The 23928-nt window shown below is 42.3% G+C and overlaps 1 protein-coding gene across 1 annotated transcript; it reads right to left on the reverse strand.

Annotated features, from left to right (window-relative positions):
* Window positions 1-1053: 1053 nt before the first annotated feature.
* On the reverse strand, window positions 1054-23090 carry THBS1 (thrombospondin 1). Its single transcript, XM_044436059.1, has 22 exons — window positions 22773-23090; window positions 22351-22445; window positions 20035-20609; window positions 19439-19514; window positions 18963-19159; window positions 18239-18364; window positions 15914-16007; window positions 14155-14328; window positions 13579-13755; window positions 13170-13343; window positions 12715-12842; window positions 12450-12602; window positions 11033-11251; window positions 10401-10508; window positions 9609-9768; window positions 8708-8826; window positions 7509-7743; window positions 6748-6975; window positions 5595-5866; window positions 4643-4740; window positions 4363-4502; window positions 1054-3586 (listed from the first exon to the last, which is right to left on the reverse strand). Exons 2-22 carry the CDS (start codon window positions 22415-22417, stop codon window positions 3579-3581), a joined length of 3528 nt encoding a protein of 1175 aa, XP_044291994.1. The 5' UTR covers window positions 22418-22445; window positions 22773-23090; the 3' UTR covers window positions 1054-3578.
* Window positions 23091-23928: the final 838 nt, after the last annotated feature.

The following is a 23928-nucleotide window of genomic DNA, read 5'->3' on the forward strand; positions in this document are numbered from 1 at the left end:
GACCTGTTCTCCCCTGCAGAGGAAGGCAGGACGCGCTCCAACGGAGCAAAGCTCAGGGAACCAAGGTTCCATTTAGATGCCAGGAGGGACTTCCTGACAGTCAGGACCCCGAGGGTGTGGAATGGGCTTCCACAAGAGGTCGTTGAGGCCCCATCGGTGAGGGTGTTCAAAGATAGGCTGGACATGCACAAGGTGGGCATGTCATGAGCGGAGCCGGCTGGTGCCAGAGGTCAGACTAGATGGCCTGGGAGGCCACTTCTGACTCGCTCTGTTCCTGTGTTTCTATGTATTCTGGGTTTGCTTTTGCTTTTAACCTTAATCAATGCCTTTGCAATTTGTTTGGCATTCTCAAATAATTGTCCTCTGCACACATGAAATGTTGAAAATGGGACCATATTGGAAGATGTGAGGTTATAGGCTGAAGGCTACTAGATGAACAAAGCTAAGTAGAGAAGGGATTGGGGTAGCTCATTCTTACTGTGAGTGTATCCAGATAAGGCGTGCCTTCTTACTGACACTCTGTCCAGTTGCTTGAAGATGTACATTGGATTAGTCAGAGGAAACATTTAAGATTCCATCCAATATGGCTGCTCATGACTCTTTGAACTTGGGAGAGTTACAGACAACTAGTGGAAGGCAGGAGGAACATAGAGGCTAGGATTGCGCACCAACGCATTTAGTTTGCTGAAACCCATCTCCTTGTGCGGAGACTGATGTGCCACTGGGATCCCTTGGAGGATGGCAGTGCTTCCTCCCTCCCACCCCGCATCAGCTCCAAAGTTCATCTCCCAGCTTCTGAGCCTGGCCAGCTTAGAAAGGATGCTGGCTATGAAGTCTGGGGCTCCACAGTTGGAGTCCTCTGAAGTTGCAGACTCTGACTTATCCTAAGTCCCCTCAGACAGTATTTGTAGGTCATAGGAATGCATCCTTATGCAACTTTCTTTCAAAGCAAATGGCAGATGGCACTACAACAAGACTAGCACTGAGCAGCTGCTGCCAGCCCTATTTTTATAGAATGTGCAGAAGAAGGAAAACATGAACCCAGACACAACATTGTAAATATAAATTTCTGTATTTTATTGTTTCTGGTATGTAAGAAGTATTGTAGAATTTACACAGCTTTTAAATTGTAAAATGGTTAAAATGTGTACAAAATATACTCAGTTTTAGAAAAAAGTATATACCAATAGCAACAACACTGGGGTTGGGAAGCAAACAATTCTTCAATTCAGTGTGCAAATATTTTATAAAAATAGAAACACTACAGCTCTACAGGTAGCATTTCCTGATAAATTATTTAAATAGCATATCTACACAAACAGGAGATTAACTATTCCAACAGTAATGAAAAAATAATTTATACAAATACAAGGAATGGTATACAAACCGATGGTAAAAACAATCTAACACACTTTAATAAATTGTTCTCAGCATTGCTTCAATGCTGTTTTCTTACTGGGAGCATGCATTTCTGCAAAACAATTTTGACTATGTACAACTTGAAATCTTTTTTCCTCCTTAATACTACAGTAGCTTTAAATTTTGTTAGATAGTTAAACTCTGCTTGATCCAAAAGTTTTTTTTCCTTACTTTTCTCAGTCAAACAACAATGAGGTAATATTTGTACATAAAAGTTTCACCTTTGACATTCTTTCTTTCCTAGTAAGAAGAAATTTGTAAATAAAGGTATGCTACCCCTCATACCATGAGCATTTAAATAAAACTGGTGAGGCACTTCTAATTCAGCAATCACACCCTGGTTACCAAGATGTGCGTTCTGTGTAAGTCAAGCAATTCTTATTCTCATTTCTCCCTTTTGACCACAGCCTCCTCAAGGCAGGGATTTTCTACTCTGCCCTGTACATTGACCATTAGGAATGTACCATAATCATAAAGGAGCATGAGAAAGTTGATGAAGGCAACAATCCACCGAGAACATCTGTGCAAATCCTGTTAAAACGAATAAGACTGTAGACTAACAGTGGATTGTGACCAATGTTAATGGAAAGCTATCTTGTGTCCTCTCTTCACATATAGGAGAGACCAGGAAATTCAATGTTCAAACATTTTTGTGGTTTGGCAATACAGCGGGAGTACCCTAATAGGGTACTTCTCCAGCTGTCTTATACAGAAGAAAGAAAAATACATGTAGAACAAGAGAGAAATCCTATGCCCATCCTACTGCTTTTTTCTGCGTCCCACATTGCTTATGGAAACGTTCTCTTTGCAGCTTAACTATCTTCATATGCCACTATCTAGATTCACTAGGGAACAATAAATAACCTATATTTACAATCTTACAGTCATGAAGACATGTAGAAAAACGATTATGTGGATAGTCTTGACGCATTGTTTCTGTTTCAATCTATAGTCTTTTGTTATTCATAAAGAACAGTTTAGGTAAAAATAAATATTTTACATTTTCTTTATCTACAGTTGCTCTTCTACAAAAATCAATATTTTAAAAATTAAAAGGAAAAGGAAAAGCTGCATTGCATTTTGTAGAAAAGGATTTTGTATTTAATTGTATTTGTCACTTTTTGTGCCTTTGTAACCATGAGAAACAAACATAGTTCTTTGCAGACAATACAAGTGCTAAACTGAGATGAAGATGCTTCTTTGGCACCTTAATGCTCTTGTTACATCTGCACTAGCTACATTTAGAATCAAACCTGTGGATGTATGTCCTTCATCGTGGCCTCTGTGCATCACACATTATTGGTGCTGTAATGGCACATGTAAACTTACTCTTCCCATCTGTTCTTCTGAATCGCCTTTCTTACCAAGCAGATGCAATCCAGTGTGCCAATATGGTTGTTCCTATTGCCCCACAATGGAATTCTTGAAATTTATTTAATGCTGCAAGGCACTGGCCAGCTAGCATAGCTAGTTTTCCTATGTAATCAAGCAAAGTAGTTCCCTATGAATTGAACTAGAATATGGTTGTAAGTCCAATGCACATTTACAAGGAATAAATCCTATTGAACTCATTGGGACTTGCATTTGAGCAAACATGTATAGGATCGCACTGTTAGACAGGTATGTAACAGATGCTCCAGTTTCCCTGGATATAAACCCCAGAGAGCATAGTCCACTTTCAAAAAGGGATGTGGTTGCCTCTAAGTTCTGCTAGTCTTTCTCCTGTCCTTCTTCTATAAGCTGAAGTGTATAGCTAGTTTCTAAGTAGTCCACAACACATTATAAACATGTTCTTATTAGAAAAGTGCTACTCCAATGGACCTCCAGTTAAAAAGAAGCAGTGAAAATGCCCAGAAGCACGGATGTCTCTCTCACAGAAGTGACTAATTGCTCCTGAGGCAAGAAACGTTCTTATTCAAGAAAGACATTTGTTTTCTTCTGCACTAACAGAAATCAGGCAAGAAGTGTACTTTGCTGTTTTCTCTCTCAAAAGTATTCTCTTGAGGCAGGTCATGTATTTTGAGTCTCTATTTTATGACATTGGAAGAAAAAAGAGCAACGATTTTTAAAAAATGGTCCCAGGGCTTGTAGAAACAAAACATTTCAGAAGGTGCAATACCAGCATTTTGAAATAATCTCTGTAATGAATTGCTTTGTGATCATGGATCTGCAAGAAGAAAAGGAAAATAACAAATGGTCATCATTATATTGACACAGTTATATTAATATATTCATAATTGAGGAGCAACAATTAGAGGCCAGCTTCTAAAGAACTTCTTTGAGTGTCTACTTGGTGTGTTTTTTGTGTGTCTTTTCAAAATGTAGCATCATACCTGGGAAACTGTAGCAGATTTTTTCTAAACTTTTTTTTATAAAACATCTGTACCAAACTGCTATCTGTAGTTCAGATAAAGTGATTTAATGTGTGTGTGTCAGTATAGAGGATGGTGAGAACAGAGTCAAATTCGCTAACTCCATTTGAAATGGTCAGCTCTGTCCAACATAAATAGTACAAGTAGGCTTCCAGTCAGAAAATACGTTGTTTCCTTTTCCCCCCACAACCTTGCTGTGTCTCTCCCCCAAATTGACTCTTTCTCTCCTCAGAGACAGATATTTGGAGGAGGGAATCTGGTCCACTAGCCAATCCTGTTCCATTGGTGGACAGATGCAATTGGCCATGACCCAATTCTGTTACATCCTCTTGAAATTGATTACTAAACAATACTATTTCAAAGTTGATTGTATTCACTATTAAATGTTACTTCGTGTGCAGTTTCACACAGATATGAACTATAATTTTAAAAATCTACTGAATACATAAAGCTAAAGTGGTTATACATTTAATTTTTTGATGTATTATTTTTGACAAGCAAAAGTCACCATAGGAGGTACCTGAGTGCATTTCAGAAAAACTAACTATACTAAGGAAGTGTGTGATCTTACCTCTACACTCATATTTAAGATCTGAGAAGAACACCATTTCTTGAGAGAAGACAAATAATCCTAACCGACCCCCAGCATAGGTTTTGTCATAGATTGGTCCAGAATCAGCCATGATCTTCTTTCCTTCAAACATTACAACTCTGCAATGAAGGGCAGCACCAATTAATCTTAAGCATGCTATAGTACGATTCTTTATATATTCTTTATTTGTGGAACTAGCCATTGTCCAAAAGATATTTGTCCTTTTCAAGTTGTTTTAATACTACTCTGTGATTCTTACCTGATAAAGCCAGTCTTTGGTCTGTGAGTGAGACGCCATCTGTAGGCAGTGAAATCTTTCCAGCCTACACGACGAGGATCATGCCACAGAGTCCGCACCTGAAAGTTCAATGTATGACTTAATGATTTACTGAGAATAGGCTTTTACTAGGTCTCAACTATGTGCACTTGCAGATATGACAAAAGGAGGCCGCCAGTTGGCCCAAAGACCTTAATGGGCGACTTAACAGTAGAACAAACAAACATGATCAATGGCTTTGGGCTCCCTTTTCCTTATGCTTCTCCACAGTATCTGCAATTTCTGAATGGCCAGAGGAGAAATATGCAGGCCTCACACTTCAGATGAATTGTGCACTTTTGCCAGTGAAGATGATGCACAAGACTGACTTTGTGCAAGACAGAAAAGCTCAGAGAATAAAAACTAGTCAAACTTTCCTGTTCCACCAGTTAATTGCATCTGAATATCTTTAAGTGAATTCATTTATAAATGAATGTGGTTAATTGAATCAGTAAAAGAATATCTCTATAGTACTAGCGGCATTCTGAGAGTCAATTCATCTAACACTTTTGTTGTTGTTCACCTTAAAAAAGTTCCTGTTATGGTTATGTATTCTTTCATGTGGGCAAATACAGTCAGTGATTCAGTAACCACGGAAGTGTACACCAGCTTCTGTAATTATAAAAACTAGAAAAGCTTCTGACTGCATGGATTTGGGAAGCTACCCTTGCCATTGAAGTGAATGTAGCTCATTACAAAGGAACTCCTGTTAGGCACTAGAGTGACCACAAGGCCCTAGATAAGGGCTCATGTTTGCTAGCTAACTTTCACTTTAGCTTGCAGTCATTACTCAAGTCAGTTTGTATTTTCTCAAACAAGTCCTTCCTATAATACATTCATGTTCCAGGCATCTCAGAAAGACAGAATAGAGTTCTTAGTGGAAACAATCTCTTACCTGTCCAGTAGTATTTCCAGTGTGCCAAAGTGCATTACGAAGGTGTATTCCAGGACCTGTGGTGGAGTTCACTACTTTGATAGAAAGACCTGAATATCCCTGAGCTTCGGTTGGCTTAGAATCCCAATACGTCTGGGTAATCTGCTTCCACATAACCACATAAAAACGGCTACTGGACTGATACCCAAACACAAAGCCCGCATAATCATCATCCCTTTCTGTGTTAATGAAGAATGTGCCACTGAAATCAACAGCATTAAATTCATCGAAACCTGGATAAAGGAAAAAAAAACCCTGTTAGAATTCTTGTAATTATCTTATACTGTTTCAGAAATACATCCCCTCGTGCATTATACAGACCCTCTTTTTTTAAAACAGTGTACATGTGGACCTTTTAATTAACAGTTTATACCTCATTTTACTATGAGACTGAGGGACTCTGTTGGCCTTTGACCACAGACTTTAAATTACTCTGCTGGAGGAAGGGATTTTTCCTGAAATCACAGTGGAAGTAAACTGCATCTCCTTCTCTTGGTTGCTATTGCCTTAATGCAGGGCGGGAAGATGGCTTGTGTGCCCAGTGATAGTTCTCCACAGCCTGAATGATATCAACAGACTTGGCCATGCTCCCTGCCATTCATTCCCTGGTCAAAGCACTGCTAAGGAGATCCTGTGCACAGTGAAGACAGCTCCCTGAACAGCAAGCTGGGGGGTGCTTCTTGAGCCAGTGCATCCATTAGGGCAGCTATGCCTGCCTGGCACCTTCCTGTAAGGGTGGTGGGAAGATGGATGACGATAGTGTGGATTCTGCACAGAGAAATCCCTGCTAGTCTTTAGAGATGAGACTCTGGGAGAGGCCTCACTCAGGGTCCCCCATCCATGTCTTAGCTGCTCTGATGTCACAGAGGCAAGGTCACCTAGGGTTAGTCCACTAAGAAGGAATGGGGTCTTTAGAATCTGAACTCAGAAGTAAATGAGCCAGTTGATAAATGTTATCATTTGCCTAGCATATTGCCAAGAGGCATGGGCTTTCACCTGAACTTGGATGGTGGAGAAGCAGAGCTTTTTAGTGAGGAGCTATTGGCCTCAGAAAAATGACTGTTCCTATTTACATAAATCTACTGAACAAAAAAAGCCAAAAGTGCCTGCTTACCAACTGCAAGTCCGGGATCACAGTTGACAGTCTGAACTAGCTCTTTGCCTTGGTGTCGCACAACCCAATTGGGATCAATCTGAGATGTTCCTTTAGGATCCAAAGGAACCATCTGAAATCTACGGAAGTCTGTCTCACTGATGTCAACGTTCTCAGGGCAGATGTCGTCAATGTCTAAAACATTATCTTTGTCAAAGTCATCTTTGCAAGCATCTCCACGCCCATCACCTGTAATCAAAACAAAAAATGGGCATATATGGAGGGATTGGGGAAGAAATTTAAAAAATGTTGAGCAACATTTCAGATTTACACTACCATGTTCTCTTGAAATATCGATTATAATTAACTCTTCTAAGAATGTAGCTGAAGTACTTTGGTTGGCATCAATAATAGTAATTGTCATCATCATCTCCATTAACAATGGCCATCGAAGTGATAACCTGGCAATTCCCTTACAATATAATTTTGCTCAAGCTAAATTCTATTATTTTCCTTTTACATACTGCCACAGGTCCAAAGTTTTACCAGTCTGCAGCTGAAGTCCCATCTGTGTTAAGCATCCCCATCATTTTGATAAAAGGACAGACCCATTCTTTGTCATTGCCACTCTGCTAAAGTGACTGGCAAAATGGACAGCATACATATTCTTCCTAGTAAGGATTTTTGGAGGATGTTGAAACACTATACTGTGTACCTAGTGAAATGCTAGCCAACGCTGCTTAACATTATGAGAGAATCTGTTGGTGGCATATGTATCTTACCGTCAGAATCAAGTTGGTCTGCATTGGGAACCAGTCTACAATTATCTTTTTCATCAGGGATGCCATCATTATCATCATCGTGGTCACAGGCGTCACCTTTCCCATCCTTGTCATGGTCAGCTTGATTTGCATTGGGAACATATGGGCAGTTATCAAGATTGTTTTGATGGCCATCCTCATCAATGTCCTGGTTGCTATCACATTTATCTCCAATGAGGTCAGAGTCTGAATCCATCTAGAAGGAAAATGTAGGAACTTGTTAAAGCAAACGCCACAGGACACATCACAAGTGTACCCTGACTAGTACTAATACAGCAGTGAGGAGCATATTAAGAAACTGCTGCTGTTCATTTAGTCTGAGATGTGCTCCACTCCAGTGGTTTCTTGGTGAGGTTCCAATAATCAGACGGAGTCCCTCATTTCAATGGAGGGAACAGGACAAATCTAGATTCCACCAATGTACTGCAATTTTGCTGGCACTATTCAAACATTCAAGTTATGCCCCTGAAGCTATTACTCCTACTGTCTTGTACATGACAGGACTGTACAAGCTTCAGCTGCCGCTGCCTTAGAACTAAAAATTAAATGGGAGCGGTTCAAGTGTGTGCATGTGTGTTTTCTAAAGAAAGGAAAACATAGTTCTTAGAAGAAAACACAAGATGCTTTGTATGTGCATTGATGTGCAAGCAAATTCATTGCAGTCATAGTATCAGGACATCTTGTGTCATATATACTGTACTTGCAATCACACCCTACAATGTTCAGCATATGTTCTGCTCTAATGGTAAATATCGGAAATATGACTGTTAAAATTGTAATGTGGTGTGGGTTCTTTTATCTTAAAAAAAATCTACATTTTATCAAAATTCAGCCTCTGTGCTGCTAACTGAAGATTTCTCTTAATTGTTATCTATACTGATGACTGACATGGTAGTAATACAAAATACAGCATTTCATAGTTATCCATACAAGTTACCTATTAGCAGAATGCATTGTGTTTTATGTACTCAAAGGCTTCATGGATTTGAAAACAAATTAAGATGCTCCATATGGAACCCAGGTAACACTTTTGTTCTTTCCTGATTCAGCTGCCAAGTGACGTATGTTGCAATGGTATGTGTGACAAAAACTGGATATCACAGAGTAAACAACACTTGCATGCCCAGGGCAATATTTGTGCATTAGGTTATTATGCTGACCTGATCTGGATTGTGTTCCATAGGGCAATTGTCGCACTGGTCTCCAACGCCATCCAAGTCTGTGTCCTTCTGATCGACATTGTACAAGTACTGGCAATTGTCTCTTTCATTGAGAATACCTAAAAATGAAATGATCAGTTTAGCAATTTCTGTGACTTGGGCAACACACTTGAGCAATGTAGACACATAATTGCAGAATGTTAGTAACTGAAAGAAAGCTACTCAAGGAAGTTCAGCTAAAGCCCACTTGGCCAGGATCATCTATGGCCGGGATGAAGAACCACCTCCAGATGTTGAGCTGCAAATCTCATCACTCCTTACCATTGCCTCTGCCAGCTAGAGCTGCTAGGCTGATGCAGCACAACAACATTGCAAGGGTAACACTTTCTCCACCACCAAACTATAGCAATCCTGTGGCTCTACAATCAAGCTGTATCTCCCAGTCCAAGTATGACCAAATGCACACGTGCACTACATTACTGATTAGCAGAAATAGCCCTAACATGAAGCAAGGTAAGGCAGTAGCTTTCTTAGACAGTAAATCTGGGGCAATACTAAAGGAGACATGGAGCACATCCTATGGGGAAGTTCCACACAAGCTCCAATGAAATGACAAGTAGAGTCATTATATTTAAACTAGCAGATTAAGCATCTATACTTGGTTTTATTATCAATTTGAGCCTATTTTCCCGGGCAATCTGAGGGTACAGCTCACAGTTGTTTCACTGGAACTTGCATAGAACATTGTCAGAATAAACTAGAAACCTCGGAACACATCATATTCGATGAACTAGATGGGCAGAATTTCCTGTCAGCAGTTGCTTTTTTGCTACCCTGTAGATGACCCAGACAGGCCAGTAACAGCAGGGCAGGTACAAGAAGATAAACCACAAAACTGTACCATCTCCATCAATATCCACAGCACAGGCATCTCCTTCTCCATTGTTATCCGTGTCTATCTGATCTGGGTTGTGGTTGTAGGGGCAATTATCACAACGATCACCAACTTCATCCCTGTCATAGTCATATTGTTGTGGATTGTAAATGAATGGACAGTTGTCCTGTGGAAGGAAGACAGATGTAAAAGCTGTATTAAAAAAAGGATCCCAGGTTTGACACATGCATCTTTAGGTGCATATCCACCTATTATCTATCTGACAGATTTGCATAAAGATAAGAACAGCAGCAAAAGTTCTTTCCTAGAAGGGCACATGTCTCCCTTTTCCATGTGAAGGAAAATAATTTCAAAGCTGGCAAGGGTAGACAGCACGCATCATTTTGTGGCAAAATCTGACACTTAAAATATAAACAAACTTGTTTATTAGTCTCAACTTTAAGTGACTATGAAGAACTTGACCCTGCCTTCATTTTATATTTAGGGTGCATTCTCTCCTCCTCCTTTGCACTGTTAGATGGGCAGAGCATGGATGGTGGAGAAGGATGTAGGGGAAGGTGCTAGTGGAGCAGCCACCACACCCTATACCCTACTGTTTTGCTGTACGCAGGATAGGAGGTGGAGGGAGTTTTTTCTTTGGCCCTCCAACTGGCTGCAATACGAGAGAATTCACTAAGCCATCCCAAGAGCTCACTAAGTGCCTGCATTCCTGCAATACTTTTCAAATTTCTGTTCTGCATTCTCAGCTATCATGTGCTGTTGTGCATCACAGAACATGGATGTTTCTGTTAGACTTACTCTGTCATCTGGAACCTTGTCATCATCATCATCATCGTCACAGGCATCACCTTTTCCATCCTTATCATAGTCTTCTTGCCCAGAATTGGGAAGGTTGGGACAATTATCCTGCAAAAAACCAAAGGCACAATTATTTGCTATCTAGATTTAAATTTCACACTGTCCACCAAAAGGTGCCCAGATTTCAAAAGCAGAATCTGACAAGCATTTAGTTTTTACTAGTGACACTATCAGTTCATAGCACTGTTCAAATTCATTCAAAATAACCAAGAACTATACACTTTCATATGAATTTCTGAATGCATTTCTTCCAGCTTTTTTGTATATAATCTCCCCTAATATATACATTGGTGCTAGCAATTTATTCAATTTATACCTTTTTGTATAAATTGTTTTCCCTAATATTTTTGCATGCAATTTCTCCTAATGTATGCATTTTGAGCAGAGAATTGATTCACATACTTCAGGTAAGTGAGAAAAATTAAAGATAATTGCACTTTATTTTACATATTAGTTTGAGAAGTATGAATTAAATTGCTTCATAATAAAATGCAGACAACATGGACTTCTTTCTATCCTTAGTTCAAAAAGGGAAGGATGATATGTGAGAGATAATGCAGAAATATGCTCACTTTAGTGCAGTGGTATGTAGCATTTGCAACACAGGGAAGGTTTATATTTGGCCATCCATCTAAGTCTGTGTCTTCTCCACAGATAATGCCATTACCAGCATAGCCTGGTTTACATTCACAGCGATACATGGGGTCACTGAAGTGGCCAAGGTAAATGCATCTGGCATGCTTATTGCAGTCATGTGATCCATCAGTGCATGGGTTGCGTGGCTTGCAGACCTAAGAGACCATACAGACACAAGAACATTGTGAATACTGTCCATTCCGTTCTTCTTTTGAGACGTGAATACAAAAGCAATGCATAGACCTTTTCATCCTAGGTTTTCTTAAAAAATTAAAAATAAATGGAATGCTTTCCATGGATAGATTAACCAATTACAATTTTGGACAAATCAGTTTTCTTCAAGCCAAGTAACCATGTGCATGTCTATATAATATATCCATCACTGATTTAGGCTTAGATCCTAAGTTGTTCCTCTTGTCTCCTCCAACTCCATCCTTCCTTTACAGCCCTCTGAACAATATTGCCCACTATTCCTGAGTCTGCCAACCTGCAGGAGCAGATGGGAGCCATGCTGCAGGGGGGAGAGAAGCCTGCATTCCATAAAGTATATTTTGTTTAATTTGCAGAAGGAACATCGTGATCAAACGTAGAATCCAAAGATGGTGGGCTATGTGTGGCTCCAAAGCTGTTTTGGCCTCTGCTGGGAAGGGCTAATGGAGTTGCAGGATGAAACACCTGGGGAACCACAGGTTGTCCACCCACGATATACAAGGTAGTGATGTCTGAAGAGTATTCTTAAACTAACCATGACACATGCATGATGCTGTTGCTTTTGAGGCATAAGAAACATTCATTCTAAATAAATGTAATTGAAGCACCCAGCTTCTACCCATCACCATAATCAACATAATGGTTACTCCACACTATCAGGTTTTTCCAAGTCATCATGTGTGCGGGATATGCAACCTCATGGAGAAAGGCTAGTCTGAACTAGGTTGAACAGAAAGCAGATGTTGGGGCCCCAACTCCCAGAAGTCCCTGCCACCATGACCACTTTTATCAGGAATGCTGGGATAAAACACCTGGAAATCTACTAGGCTGTACAGGCTGGGGTCCATTTCTACAACTGTGGCTGCTGCGAAAGTACAACTGTGATAATAGAAAGTGTTGCTTGTTTCTTGTGTGTGCACAGCTTGGCCTCTGAGTCTATGAACAAAATCACGCAGAGGAAGATGGCAGTGCGGCTATGCCTCCAGTATCTTTTCTGGTATTAGATAAAGACATAATCTCTTTCCAGAGAAATTTGATTTCTGGAAACATGATCTTCCAGATCACTTCCAGCGTGTCATAAATCTAAGAAGGGCTGGAGTTATTATAAGCAGGGCTGGGAGCATTTTCAAATTTTGGCAGTACCTGCTTGTTTGCTATTGCATTCTCCACCCCTCGACCAAAGGGCTGTGTTCCAGTATATCGTGGTGGGCAGGGCAGGCAATGGTACCCAGGCTCAGTATTCTCACACCTGTGCACACCACCAAGGACAAAGCAGGCATCTGGGACCTCTTGACACTGGAGGGTAAAAAAATGAGATAGAAGAAAAGAGTAGTTTTTCATTTACTTATATTTGTTTAAAACATTTTAACCCTCAAATTAGTTTAATAAAGAATTCAAGTCCACTTACCTCATCAATATCTTTACATTTAACCCCATTTCCATGATAGCCAGCAGGGCAGGCACCACATTTCCAGGAACCATCAGGAAAACTAGTACATTTTGTCCCCGCAAAGCACGGGTTAGACAAGCACCCATCTGAGAGAAGACAGAGGTGGGGTTCAGAATGTTACTGGCTTCATGCAGGATAACAAATGGCAATTAGCTTACTTTAACAAATACTTTAACAATTCCCTCTGTACAGTTTTCTTTTACTCGTCTTGCCCTATAATTAAACAAATTTCTAAGCTAAATTATATTAGTAGGAGATAAGAACAAAATTGATTAGTAAGCAGCCAAGATGTGGCTGCATCTCCATTTTCTTCTTTGAGACAATTTAGGTAGTAGCAGTCTTGGTTTTCACATAGCATTCTGCAGAAGGCACAAAGACCCAAGAATATGTTGTTTTATATGGTAGCTACCCACCAATTGGACAATCTTGCTTGTTGCAGATCTGGGTGTCCAAAGCTTCACCAATACAATCCTTCCCTCCATATTTTGGCTCAGGATTGTTGCAAATGCGTCCACGCTTCTGCACTCCTCCTCCACATGTGACAGGGCATGTGTCCCATGGTGACCATGGTCCCCAGTTTCCATTTACTAAAAAGAAATAAACATTCATTAGAACATAAGCATCCAGGAAACAAAGCACAAGTACCCCAGGTAGTGTTATGTACCTTCATGGTACCCTCACAAAACAGATACAGCTATTGATGCTAAAAGCTTAGCATTTTTAACATTTACTTCTTTCTTTGTGGTTGCCCCAATTAGCTGACTTAACAGAAGAAGTTTAACCTCTGTTATTAAACAAAACAGTTTTTAACACTAAACTTACTTGGGCAAGGACTTTTCTGACATGGCATGTATTCTCTTGCTTCTCCTTCACAGTCTTTGCCACCCATCTGAGGAAGTGGAGAATTGCACAGGCGGATTCGAGTGATCACTCCAGTTCCACAAGTAACAGAGCAAGAAGACCAAGGGGACCAGTGGCTCCAGGCACCATCCTGTCTGACTATAAGCAGATGAACCTGTTACCAACTGCAATGCATCAGGCTTTCTTATGCAATTAGCACTTCTAACACTAGCAGATTAAGACTTTAACATATTGCAGTAATAGGTGGAGATATACAATAAGATACAGAGATATGCCACACACTTGGTGACAAGAATCATATCTGACTGGTGGCATGAAACTGCAAGCAATAATGCATGCATCAGCATTTTCACTGAGTTTAGTAAACAAACATCTCTGTTAAGAGATGTGAATATTTATATTGGTATTAAGCTGCAGGCCAGGCAGCTAAAGTATGCTAAGTGGCAAGAAGCATTAAAAAGGCTTTAATATATTCATGTAAAAACAAGGCAAGAATAGACTGCCTTTATTTTCTGCATAAAGCACTGAAATGCTTACATCTCTTATCACATTCCTGCATATTGCAGATTCGTGTCTGCACAGAAGAGCCTTCACAACGATGGTTGATTCTGTCACAAGAGCGACCTCTCTGCTGAATCCCGTTGCCGCAGGTTGCAGAGCATGTGGTCCATTCAGACCAAGGAGACCAAATATCTTCTGCAGAGTCACTGACTGTAAAGAGAAGCATTTTCTTGTTTGAATCCTATATGAGAAAACTTCAAATACCTATTCTGTCCTGAAACACTTTTTAAATCAAGCAGTTCAAAATACAGTGTTTTTCCTTCTCTATTTCTTGTTTGAAATAATGTCAGTATTGTAACAATAATCCCCATTGTCAAGTAATCTTGTTTCATATTACTGGAAGTTTGCAGGTACTTTGTTGTCTGCTCTATGCCTTCCTTTAATAAAACCAACTGCCTAGGTTTTAAAGGTCTCACTGTTGCAATTATTGATTGATTGATTGATTGATTGATTGATTGCCTTAGTATGCCACTCCATAGCCACAGGCTCCCTCTGGGTGGCTATTTCAGGGTGACGGGGACTGCCACAATTTTTTAAAACTAGCATATTTAGGGGTGGTATTCATTGTCCTGCTTCATGCAACAAAACAGGGTGACAAGCTACCTCCCTGCACCCATGTTCTGCCTTTGTTTGTTTTAACTTTCAATAACTATCTGCGCCACTCAAGAAATCATGTAAGAAGCATTCTGAACTAGATTAAAGGTCACAAAGGGATCATGTTCAGTCATATCTTGCAGACCCACAGAGCTCTATTCCACATTGTCCTTCTGCAAGCAGCTATACAGGCCTGAAATTGTCTCAGGATCTTTGAGTTTTTGTGAATTTTCTCAGGTCAAAATATGGCTGTCAGGTTTTTAAAGGTGGAAACCCAGTGAAGAAAACAAGAAGGTTGGATACCTTGAAAAACACTGAGATGGCAAGTCTAACTATTTGGCTGTGGGTGGACTCGACCACTACCTTAGCAGGATGGCTAATCCAGTCCTGAACACATCACAACATAAAGCTATTGTGTACAACAGAAGCAACAGCTTGTGCTTATTTCTAAACAAAAAAATGTCCATTAGAGCTTTAGTTCTGAGCTTTTCCATTTATTTTTAACTCACTTTCTTGTAAGACACTCATATTTTGGATGGTACAGGGGAAGAGAAAGATTAAATCATACATGTTAGCTATCCTTGAACAAGTTCAATTTTCTCCCCTACCTAAGATTTTATGTTCTGGTGTGGGTGGGGGGAGGGAATTATAATCACAATCCCATTTTTAAATAGAAGAAAAAAATCAGATACAACCAAGAATTTCAGATTCAGGTTATGTGTTACCCAGAAACAACATGACATATATTTAGTGTGGGTACTGGAACACTCAGGGGAATCAATTTAGGGTTTTATTAATTTCAGTGTTCTTTGGAATGTTGAACTATAAACATTTTGCCTTATATGATATCTTTATTTGAATAAATATCCCCAAAAATAAATAGGTTCACCACAGCTGGAATTTTCTCATCTAATATATTTGTATTTTAATAACTTCCCTTTAATAAATGTGCAGTATACTCTAATTAGCTAATAAGTTTACTGTGCTAGTATACACTGACAGTGTGCCTTTCCGTTCTTTGTCGTTGATCTTAAACAACATAATGCTATATCCCATGATGGCATTTACACTTCAGAATACAATTTCTAGTAATCCAGCAGAACCTAATTACTGTCAAAAATGTTAAGCTTTAGCTACTTACGCCAGCATCGTGGGCAGCATTCCCCATCGGGAACAGTGGCATTGGAACAAGGCATGAGAGGACATGACACTTTATGGCAGATAACCACGGAATTCTAAACAGGAAATAATGATATTATCAGACACTTTTTAAAATCTTGTAATGACTAAATGCTACAGCCTATCAGAGATAGCTCTTAGAAGAGATTCAAAGACAGTTTAAATATTATACCCGATTTTGCAAAACATTCCAACTTTAAAAACCAATCATGCAACCAAGGACACATTTAACAGTGGTCTTGAGATCAGGGGCAGAAATAGAGTGTGTGGGGAGGCATTGTATTCTGGTTTCTACAGGAAGAGGTGAAAGCAGCCAGGATACAGGTGCGTGAATGGAAAAGTGAATGCAGTGATGGTTCAGCACCCTCTGCTCTCATTCGACTCTCCTAAGCTTTTTAAGGCATTTTTCATGTTTAAAAAACCATTAACAGTTCAGCCTTATGAATTCAGTGTGACTTACTCTTAAGTGAGTGTACGTAAGATTGCAAGTAATGTCTAGTTTGGCACTTACTAAAGCCTACTGAGGCTGGCTGAGGTCAAAATGAACCCAAGAATAGCAACCATTTTAGTCATTCATAGACCTGATTGAGTTATTCCTTTGTTAATATTAATCAATGGCTACTGCTAAATCTTGCTGAATAGCCTTCCAGTTCTAGTCTTAGAAGGTTAGCAAAGATCCTCAAGCTTTGTCCAGTTGGTAGTCTGAATTTCAATGGATTACATGAACAAAGATAAAATGGATTTAGTAGAGTTGGCTCACAATCCAACAATCCACATTATAGCTGGATGTGACTTTGATCTTATGCCAAAGAACTTCTCAACACAGGAATGAATGGTGAGTAAAACAGTTTCCACATTTGCCAGTTCTCTTCCTTAAAGGAAGGATAAAAGATAATGTGTTTTTGCAGTTTTAGAGACTAACATAGCCAAAAAGCATAATAGATGCCAGTGACATATAGAAAACCATAGCACCATTAGCCAAGTCCAAATGAAAAAGAAAGTAATTCCTACAGTTATGTCAGTGCTTAGCATTTTGAATTGGACTTGAATATGTAAAGCAGCTAGATTTTGTAAGGGTAATCATGCTAATCTGTCACAGCAAGGAGAGCAGAATCCTGTGACACCTTATTTATTATTTAGGAAGCCAAGGGATAGGGTCATCTTTGGAAGATTTATTGCCACCAGATATTTGGACTACCATACAATTTGACCCTATGCCCATGAAAAGCAGCTGCAAAAGACTGCCTATTTGCACAGCAGAAAGTGAAAGGGAGGAACCTTATTTGCTCTGGCTATTTTTAGCCTAGAAGTGCACCTCTAAGTTTTTCACTCAACAGGGAAGTGCACTGCTTACATGCATCTTTCCACTGAAGAATGAAAAAGATATGGAAATGTGGCATAATTCTGACAGAATAACCAGAGAGAAATAAATGTTAAACAGCACCCTTCCCTGCCATGACATTCACAGCCCTGCTCTCTGAGTTTCCTTTATCTGGAGGTATCAGGGAACAAACCTGAACCTTCTACAGGTGAAGCATACACTCCTACCTATAAGCAATTATGAAATTGTTTACCCAGTTACTGGAGTTTTGAAAGTAATTTTGCAGCTATGCCAGTCACGTGCAGCAAGATTTACTGCCCTGTGCCATCAGAAACTGTCAGGCTATATGGTGGGTGTGGGAGCTTCAAACCCATGCCAGGACCCTACAACAAGCCATGGGTGCCGGGGTGGATGCAAAGTCACACCTGCTGAGCATATGAAGGAGAATGCCTGGATGGGGCTTTCCACTGCGGTTAAAAACTTAATTTACATCCAGGTCTGCCTGAAAGCAGCAAATTGTGACTGCTGCAGTGCACTTCATAACATATTTAACATATTTAATTGGCTTGTACATTTTAGGGATTTGGAGAATGCCCATGCTAGTTGTAGTATTATAGTACGGGAATACTTCATTGTTGCTGTTATGGGCCATCTCAGACTTAAGACGACCCTATGAATGCAAGCCCTCCAACATGTCCTACTCATGACAGCTCCATTCAGCCCTTCCATGTTCAAGGCTGTGGCTTTCTTGTTAGCCTAATCTTATTCCAATGTGCTTTAAAAATCTCTTATCAAATCTGTATTTAAGACATTTTTAAAGCATTAACATAAGGAGGAAGATGTTTTGTATGTTGCCTCTACTTCTATGCACAGTCTGCATTTCTGTACAGTGGACCACTTGGGTGCATGATGCTGATGGCAAATCAAATATGCATATATTTTTATGTCAAGAAAAAGCGCCTTTACCTGGCAAGTACACGTAGTGCAGGTGTCAGTGGTCCACTCAGCGGTGTTCTGGTACACAACCTTATTATGGAGGCACGCTCCAGGACTTGTCTCAAACTGACCGCCAACCAATTCCATAAGGCCATTCTTAAAGAGAATTAAAGAAAAAAGAGTTTCATTGAATTTTAATAGAGGAGTTTAAACCAATTTGAGTTATACAGATAAAGAATTCGTTTTGACATATGGTACTTGTAGGTAAATCCAGTTAAGGAAAATGTATGGCACTCACTTCAACTACACAAGTAAGGTTGTGCTGCATAGATCAGTTCACAAATACACGAGTCAGTCATTTTTTTCTATTCATTTCCTCTTATATGTGGGCATCATGTGTAGAAACCAGGGAGTTAACTAGTCTATACAAAGATATTTTCTGCAGACAGAGTGGCTGAAAAACCTGCCACTATAATACTGGAAAAGTCTGCTGCAGACTGCATCTCTTCATACAGAGCTCAGTTTTTACTGAAGTTTTAGCTCATAAATGCCCATGTTAGTCAATCTGTAGATTTCAAACAGCCTTGGGGCAGTGGGGGGAAAATTCACTTCCTATTTACTCAGCACAGTTGAGTAAGAAAAGGACTGTCTGGTAAATGGGATGGTTTGCATCAAGAAAATGGCCAGCTGGCTTGTATGTACCCTTAGAGACCAATTGTCTTGTTTCATTATCATGCACTTAATCAGCACTTACCACTTTGTGGACTGAATCCTGAAGGGTTGTAACCAGGGCACGCAGACTTTGCAGTTCCACAAACACATTATTTAGTTCATCGCAGGACAATCCACAGATTGCCTGAATGTCCTTTGTTTTATGGCCAATGTAGTTAGTGCGGATTGCTGGACGGGAGCCATTCATGGGATTGTCCAATTTAATAAGTGTCCGGGTGGCTAAAGCAACAAAAATGCATGCATATTATGTACAATCTCTTAAGCAACTTGAAAACCATGCAGCAAAAATGCACACTTTCTATAAGGCAGCAACTTGTTAGCATACAATTTCATTCTGTGCCCAAAATTTGAATCAGCGGGTTCTTCTCACTGTCATTTGAATCATATGTTTAATAAAGTCTTCCCCAACATGGCACCCAATGTGTCAGACTACAGTCCCTGCTATTTTCGGACAAGATGGCCACTGGCAGTACAGTTGAAGACACATGGCAGACTTACAGCTTTCACAGCCTTTGTTCCTCAGGATGGCTTCCAGTGTCGTTCCAAACACAAACCGCACGTTCTGCAGCATTCCCTGCGGACAAGAAAATTACAACTATTATCAACTTCTGATGGAAAAAAAATGGAAGGTCTGCATTGTAAAGAAAGTTATGCATTTCTAAAATGTGTCTGTTTACATATTAATACATATCTTCATATGAAGTTCAGCAGTCCTTGAATAAATTTAAGTGTTGAAATTGGAGCATTTTTCATACATCAGAGCTCCTGCCTGGAAGGTATGTAAATGTATAGCCTATGCTAGCCAGAATGCTCATCAGCTTTCAAATGCCTCTCTTTCATGTTCATATGGGCCAGAAAATGAATTGGTTCACAGATTATTGAGATCTTCTGTCTGAGAATGATCTTAGATCCTTTTGTATTTGTTAACAAGCAAAATGGATAGTAGTTTCTTCTTTAGGGCAAATAGGGAAAAATCCAAGGCAGAAAAAGCCACTTTGAAATCTGTTGCCTCAACTGACTGCTTCACTTTTCTTCATAGTAAGATGAGTCCAGGTAACTTCCTTTAAATAAAGCTGCTAGGATAGGCATCTCACCTGGAAGTTGTCATTGACTCCTCCTTTGGCAATGCGAAGTCTGGCACTGCGGGCCAGATCTCTGGTGAAGATGTTCTGAATAGGGATTTCTAGTTCAGCATTCACCATCTTGTCACAGCCCACATACAGTTGAGCCTGATCCTCCTGGACAAAGAGGGTGATGTTGTTCCACTGGGCATTGGGCAACTCAACATCCTCCACTGACACTAGAGTCTGATTGCCAGCCTTGGGAAAAACACTCAGATCCAAGGTTTTTGCCTTGCCATTCAACACCAACTTAAAGACATAGCCAGAGTTGTCCTTGCGTTCCACAGCCAGCAAGGTGCCAGGGCTCCTTTTTATTGGGCGAAGGTTAGCCAGCAGGATGAAGCCCTTCTCAGCTTGGATGGCATAAAGAATGTCTTGGAATTTGTGGTCAGGAATAGCAGGGATGCGGTTGGCATCATCAATGCGGTAGGCAGGGCTGGAAATCTCGGGTCCTTTTACTGGATGTACCCCTGCTGGCTTGCGTGCACCCTTACGACCAAAGCCAATTAACTCAAACAGATCAAACACACTGTTATCATCACCAGACTCTGTCAAGAGAACAGAAGAGAAAGAGAGCAGATTGAATATTGCAGGCTGAAAAAATATGTATCTGCTGTTAGGAGGTGTGCCAAAGAATATGCCAAGGTCCTTGTGAAAAATGTGGCACAGCAAACAAACAATTCTAGGCTGCCCCTCAAAATCTATTCTATTTCCAACCTCATCATAACTCCCCAAAACCACTGTCTGATTCTGCAACTGGGAAGCACTGGTGGGGAGGTTGCAGCAGCTGGTGTCTGATACTCCTACTACTTAATGCTTCATAGAGAAAACTCTCCCTAGTTCACGTCTCTCTGGCCAAACTTACGGGTTCAAGGGTGCAAAAAGAGAGTCTTTTCTCATTGCATGTCCAGGCTTCCTCAGAAAGCCAAGAATTCTCCTTGCCTCCCCTGCCCTCTCAAAGACACCCAGCTGAGGCAAACTGGGAGAAATGCACTGAAACAAACAGGAGACTGGAATGCCTGGAGCCAGAACTGGCTGTAACAGCCTGTGTGGCAGGGAAGAACCAAAGGAATGAGCTCTGGGCGACAGGGAGAGATGGAGAGCCAGTTCTGCATGCTCTGAGGTAAAAGGGAGACAGCCAAATTGGTGCGGCTAGCAGAAGGTACAAGGCGGTTATTATTTGTTGTGTTACATAGTCTGCTTTATTCATCTCAAGCATCTTACATACTTTCCTCAAATAACTGTTTTTACGTGGGGAAACCTATGATTCAATAAATAGAGAACATAGAGTGGCTTTGCGGGGAGAAACTCCTGCCCCCCCCCCCCCAAGGAAAATACTAGGCTTAGCCAGGGCAAACCTGATCTTAATGCCAGACTTGGGCAGGGCTTTGATCCCGTGAGGTGAATCCAGCCTTCCCCAACTGGCTGCCCTCCAGATGAGTTTAACTACCTGCGGATTCTGGGAGTTGTAGTCTAACCCCTCTGGAGGGCGCCCGGTTGGCAAAGGCACAGCTAGCTTCTTCCCCCAAATGTGGGATTCCAGACAGGCTCAAGCCTTGACACCTCTCGGTTTCCTCATTAACGTCTGTATCCGAAGCTCCGCACGCCGCAGTCCGGGCTCGCGCGTCGCGCCCGGAGCACCCCCGGAGCCGCGCCCAGGGTCCGCCGCCGGGGAGCCCCGCCCCCGCCAGATCTCAGGCGCCAAACGACACGCCAACCGAGGCGCGGGGCAAGCCCGCCAGCCGGGAAGCCCCGCCACAAGGACCGGGTGCCTGGCAGGGGGGCGGCGAGGCACCGCGCGCCGCGGGACTGGCCCCGGGCCGGGCGCCTCTTCCCGCTCGCCGCCACAAATGCTCGGGAAGGCGCTCGTTTCCGTGCGCCGCTTCGCCCCCAGGCAGCGCAGGCGGAGCGTCGTGGGGATTCTGCCCCTCGCACCGCACGCTCGCCCTGTGGAGAGTCGCGCCCGTCTCGGACGGGACGGGGGAGGCTGCCCCGCGCCGACGCAGCCCGCCGGTCCAGCCCTGAGCGGCTGCGGCTCTGTAGAGGTCGCCAGCGGGACCTCCCTCGCCGCCTTTCTTGGACGTGCGCTCGCGTTAGCAAGTGGCGTTCTCCAGGCTTCCCCAGGGAGGCGGTCGCTTTCCTGTTCCTCGAAAACCATCATCAAGCCCGGACGGCCGAACACCTTTGCCTGCCGGACCGACCTTCAGCGCTGACCAGCTACGATCCCCGCGAGGTCCGAGCGGAATGCCTTCCTTCCGCCCCCAACCCCACCTCACGCCGCCCATTTACCTGGAATCCGGTTTGTCGCGGAAACCCCGAGCATCAGAAGGAGAAAGAGGCCGCCTGATAACTCCATGGCAGAGATCTTTCCTCGAAGGAGCAACCTTGAAACGAGAAAGGGAGACCTCAGCCCGGACAGCGCCGGCGCTGGCGAGCTAACGAGGAAAAAGAGCGTGCAGAAGGGTCGCGAAAAGGAGGAGTGGGTGGAAGAAGACCCAAAGGAAACTCGAGGGAGAAATCAGAAACACGGGATGAGTGAGATAGAGGGAATGGATCGTGCGAGAGAGAGGAAAGAGGGAGGAGGGAGCGAGTGAGCGCTATTTTAAAGAACAGACCTGCGGTGGCTTCATAACCGCGTTGGTCTGTCTTTGCCCGCTCGCAATATTACTACGCAGGAATAGGAGGAAGGAAGCAACTTCTCCAGCATTTACCTTTCTAGAAGAAGGTGATGGATCCCAAGCAATAACCAGCTACGAGGGCAAATACGTCCTGAAGCTACCCGGGGAAGCGCGATCAATATCCTTGTGAAGCGCGTCGATATTACCCTTAGTGGGGTTGGACGGCGTCGTCTGTGGAGCCCCCAGAGCTCTGCGTAGTGCCGCTCAGCGTCCCTCTGCGGTCCTGCAGCAGTCCGAGTCAGCGAGAGCGCCTTGCTGGTCGAGGGTTGCAACGGGTGAACAGTAGCTTGCAGCTCCCGTAGGTTTCCCTTGGCTATCACCTCTGGCTGCTTGCACTGGAGTGGCTGCACAAGCTCCCCTTGCCTTTAAGGGGTCGCTCGCATTCCTGAAAAACTCTGCCAGCCAATCAGCGGCCACCGGGCAGGAAGCGGGTTGGTGTTTATCCAGTTACCTCACAACAAGACAGAAGCACGCGCGCGCGCACACCCCCCCTCCACCCCTCCCGAACGCAAAGTGTCAGGAGAGAGTTAAGTGTGGGGAGGAAGGAGCTGTTCAGATGAATGGCACTATTTGCCACTGGCTTCCATGAGATGGAGCTTGCATTGCTCTTACCAACAGCCAGCCAGCACTTCGCAAAGCCATCAGGCAGGGCATGGCTAGAGACCTGCTAATCTGCACTGCAGGCTGCTGTGAATCCTTGGGAGTTGCAGGTCCTTGTCGATTCTTGCCTGCCTGTGTGCATGGACACGTGGGACCGGTTCCATGAAACACCGGGCGACAACACACCTTCAGGGGATGGGCTACATCGTCCTGTCTCCAGAGCCCTAACCTCTCTGTTGTTGTCTGGTCAAGAGATCAAAGGTGAACAAATGAGCAGAGCTAGGAGATTACTTTCTCTCATTCTCTCTCCCCCCTCACCTATTCTCTCCAGGCAGCATTCTGGAGAAATCTGGGCCTCCCTAGGGAGTCCAGACAGAGCAAGCACCCCACAACCTCTGGCCCTCTGCTTGCCCTCTTGATCTAGGCAATGCAGCAGGAACATAGCTGGGCAATTAAAAAATTTTGGACCCAGGCATGCAAATCTAATAGCATTTCTGTATGGTAATTTATATTGATATATGCCGTTTTAAAATTAATAGCAATGATGGAGGGGGGGTTACATGAGGCAAAGCCAGCCAATTAATCTATT

The sequence above is a fragment of the Varanus komodoensis genome, unplaced genomic scaffold (genome assembly GCF_004798865.1).
Source record: "Varanus komodoensis strain SLA01 unplaced genomic scaffold, ASM479886v1 scaffold3, whole genome shotgun sequence".
Lineage (NCBI taxonomy): Eukaryota > Metazoa > Chordata > Lepidosauria > Squamata > Varanidae > Varanus > Varanus komodoensis.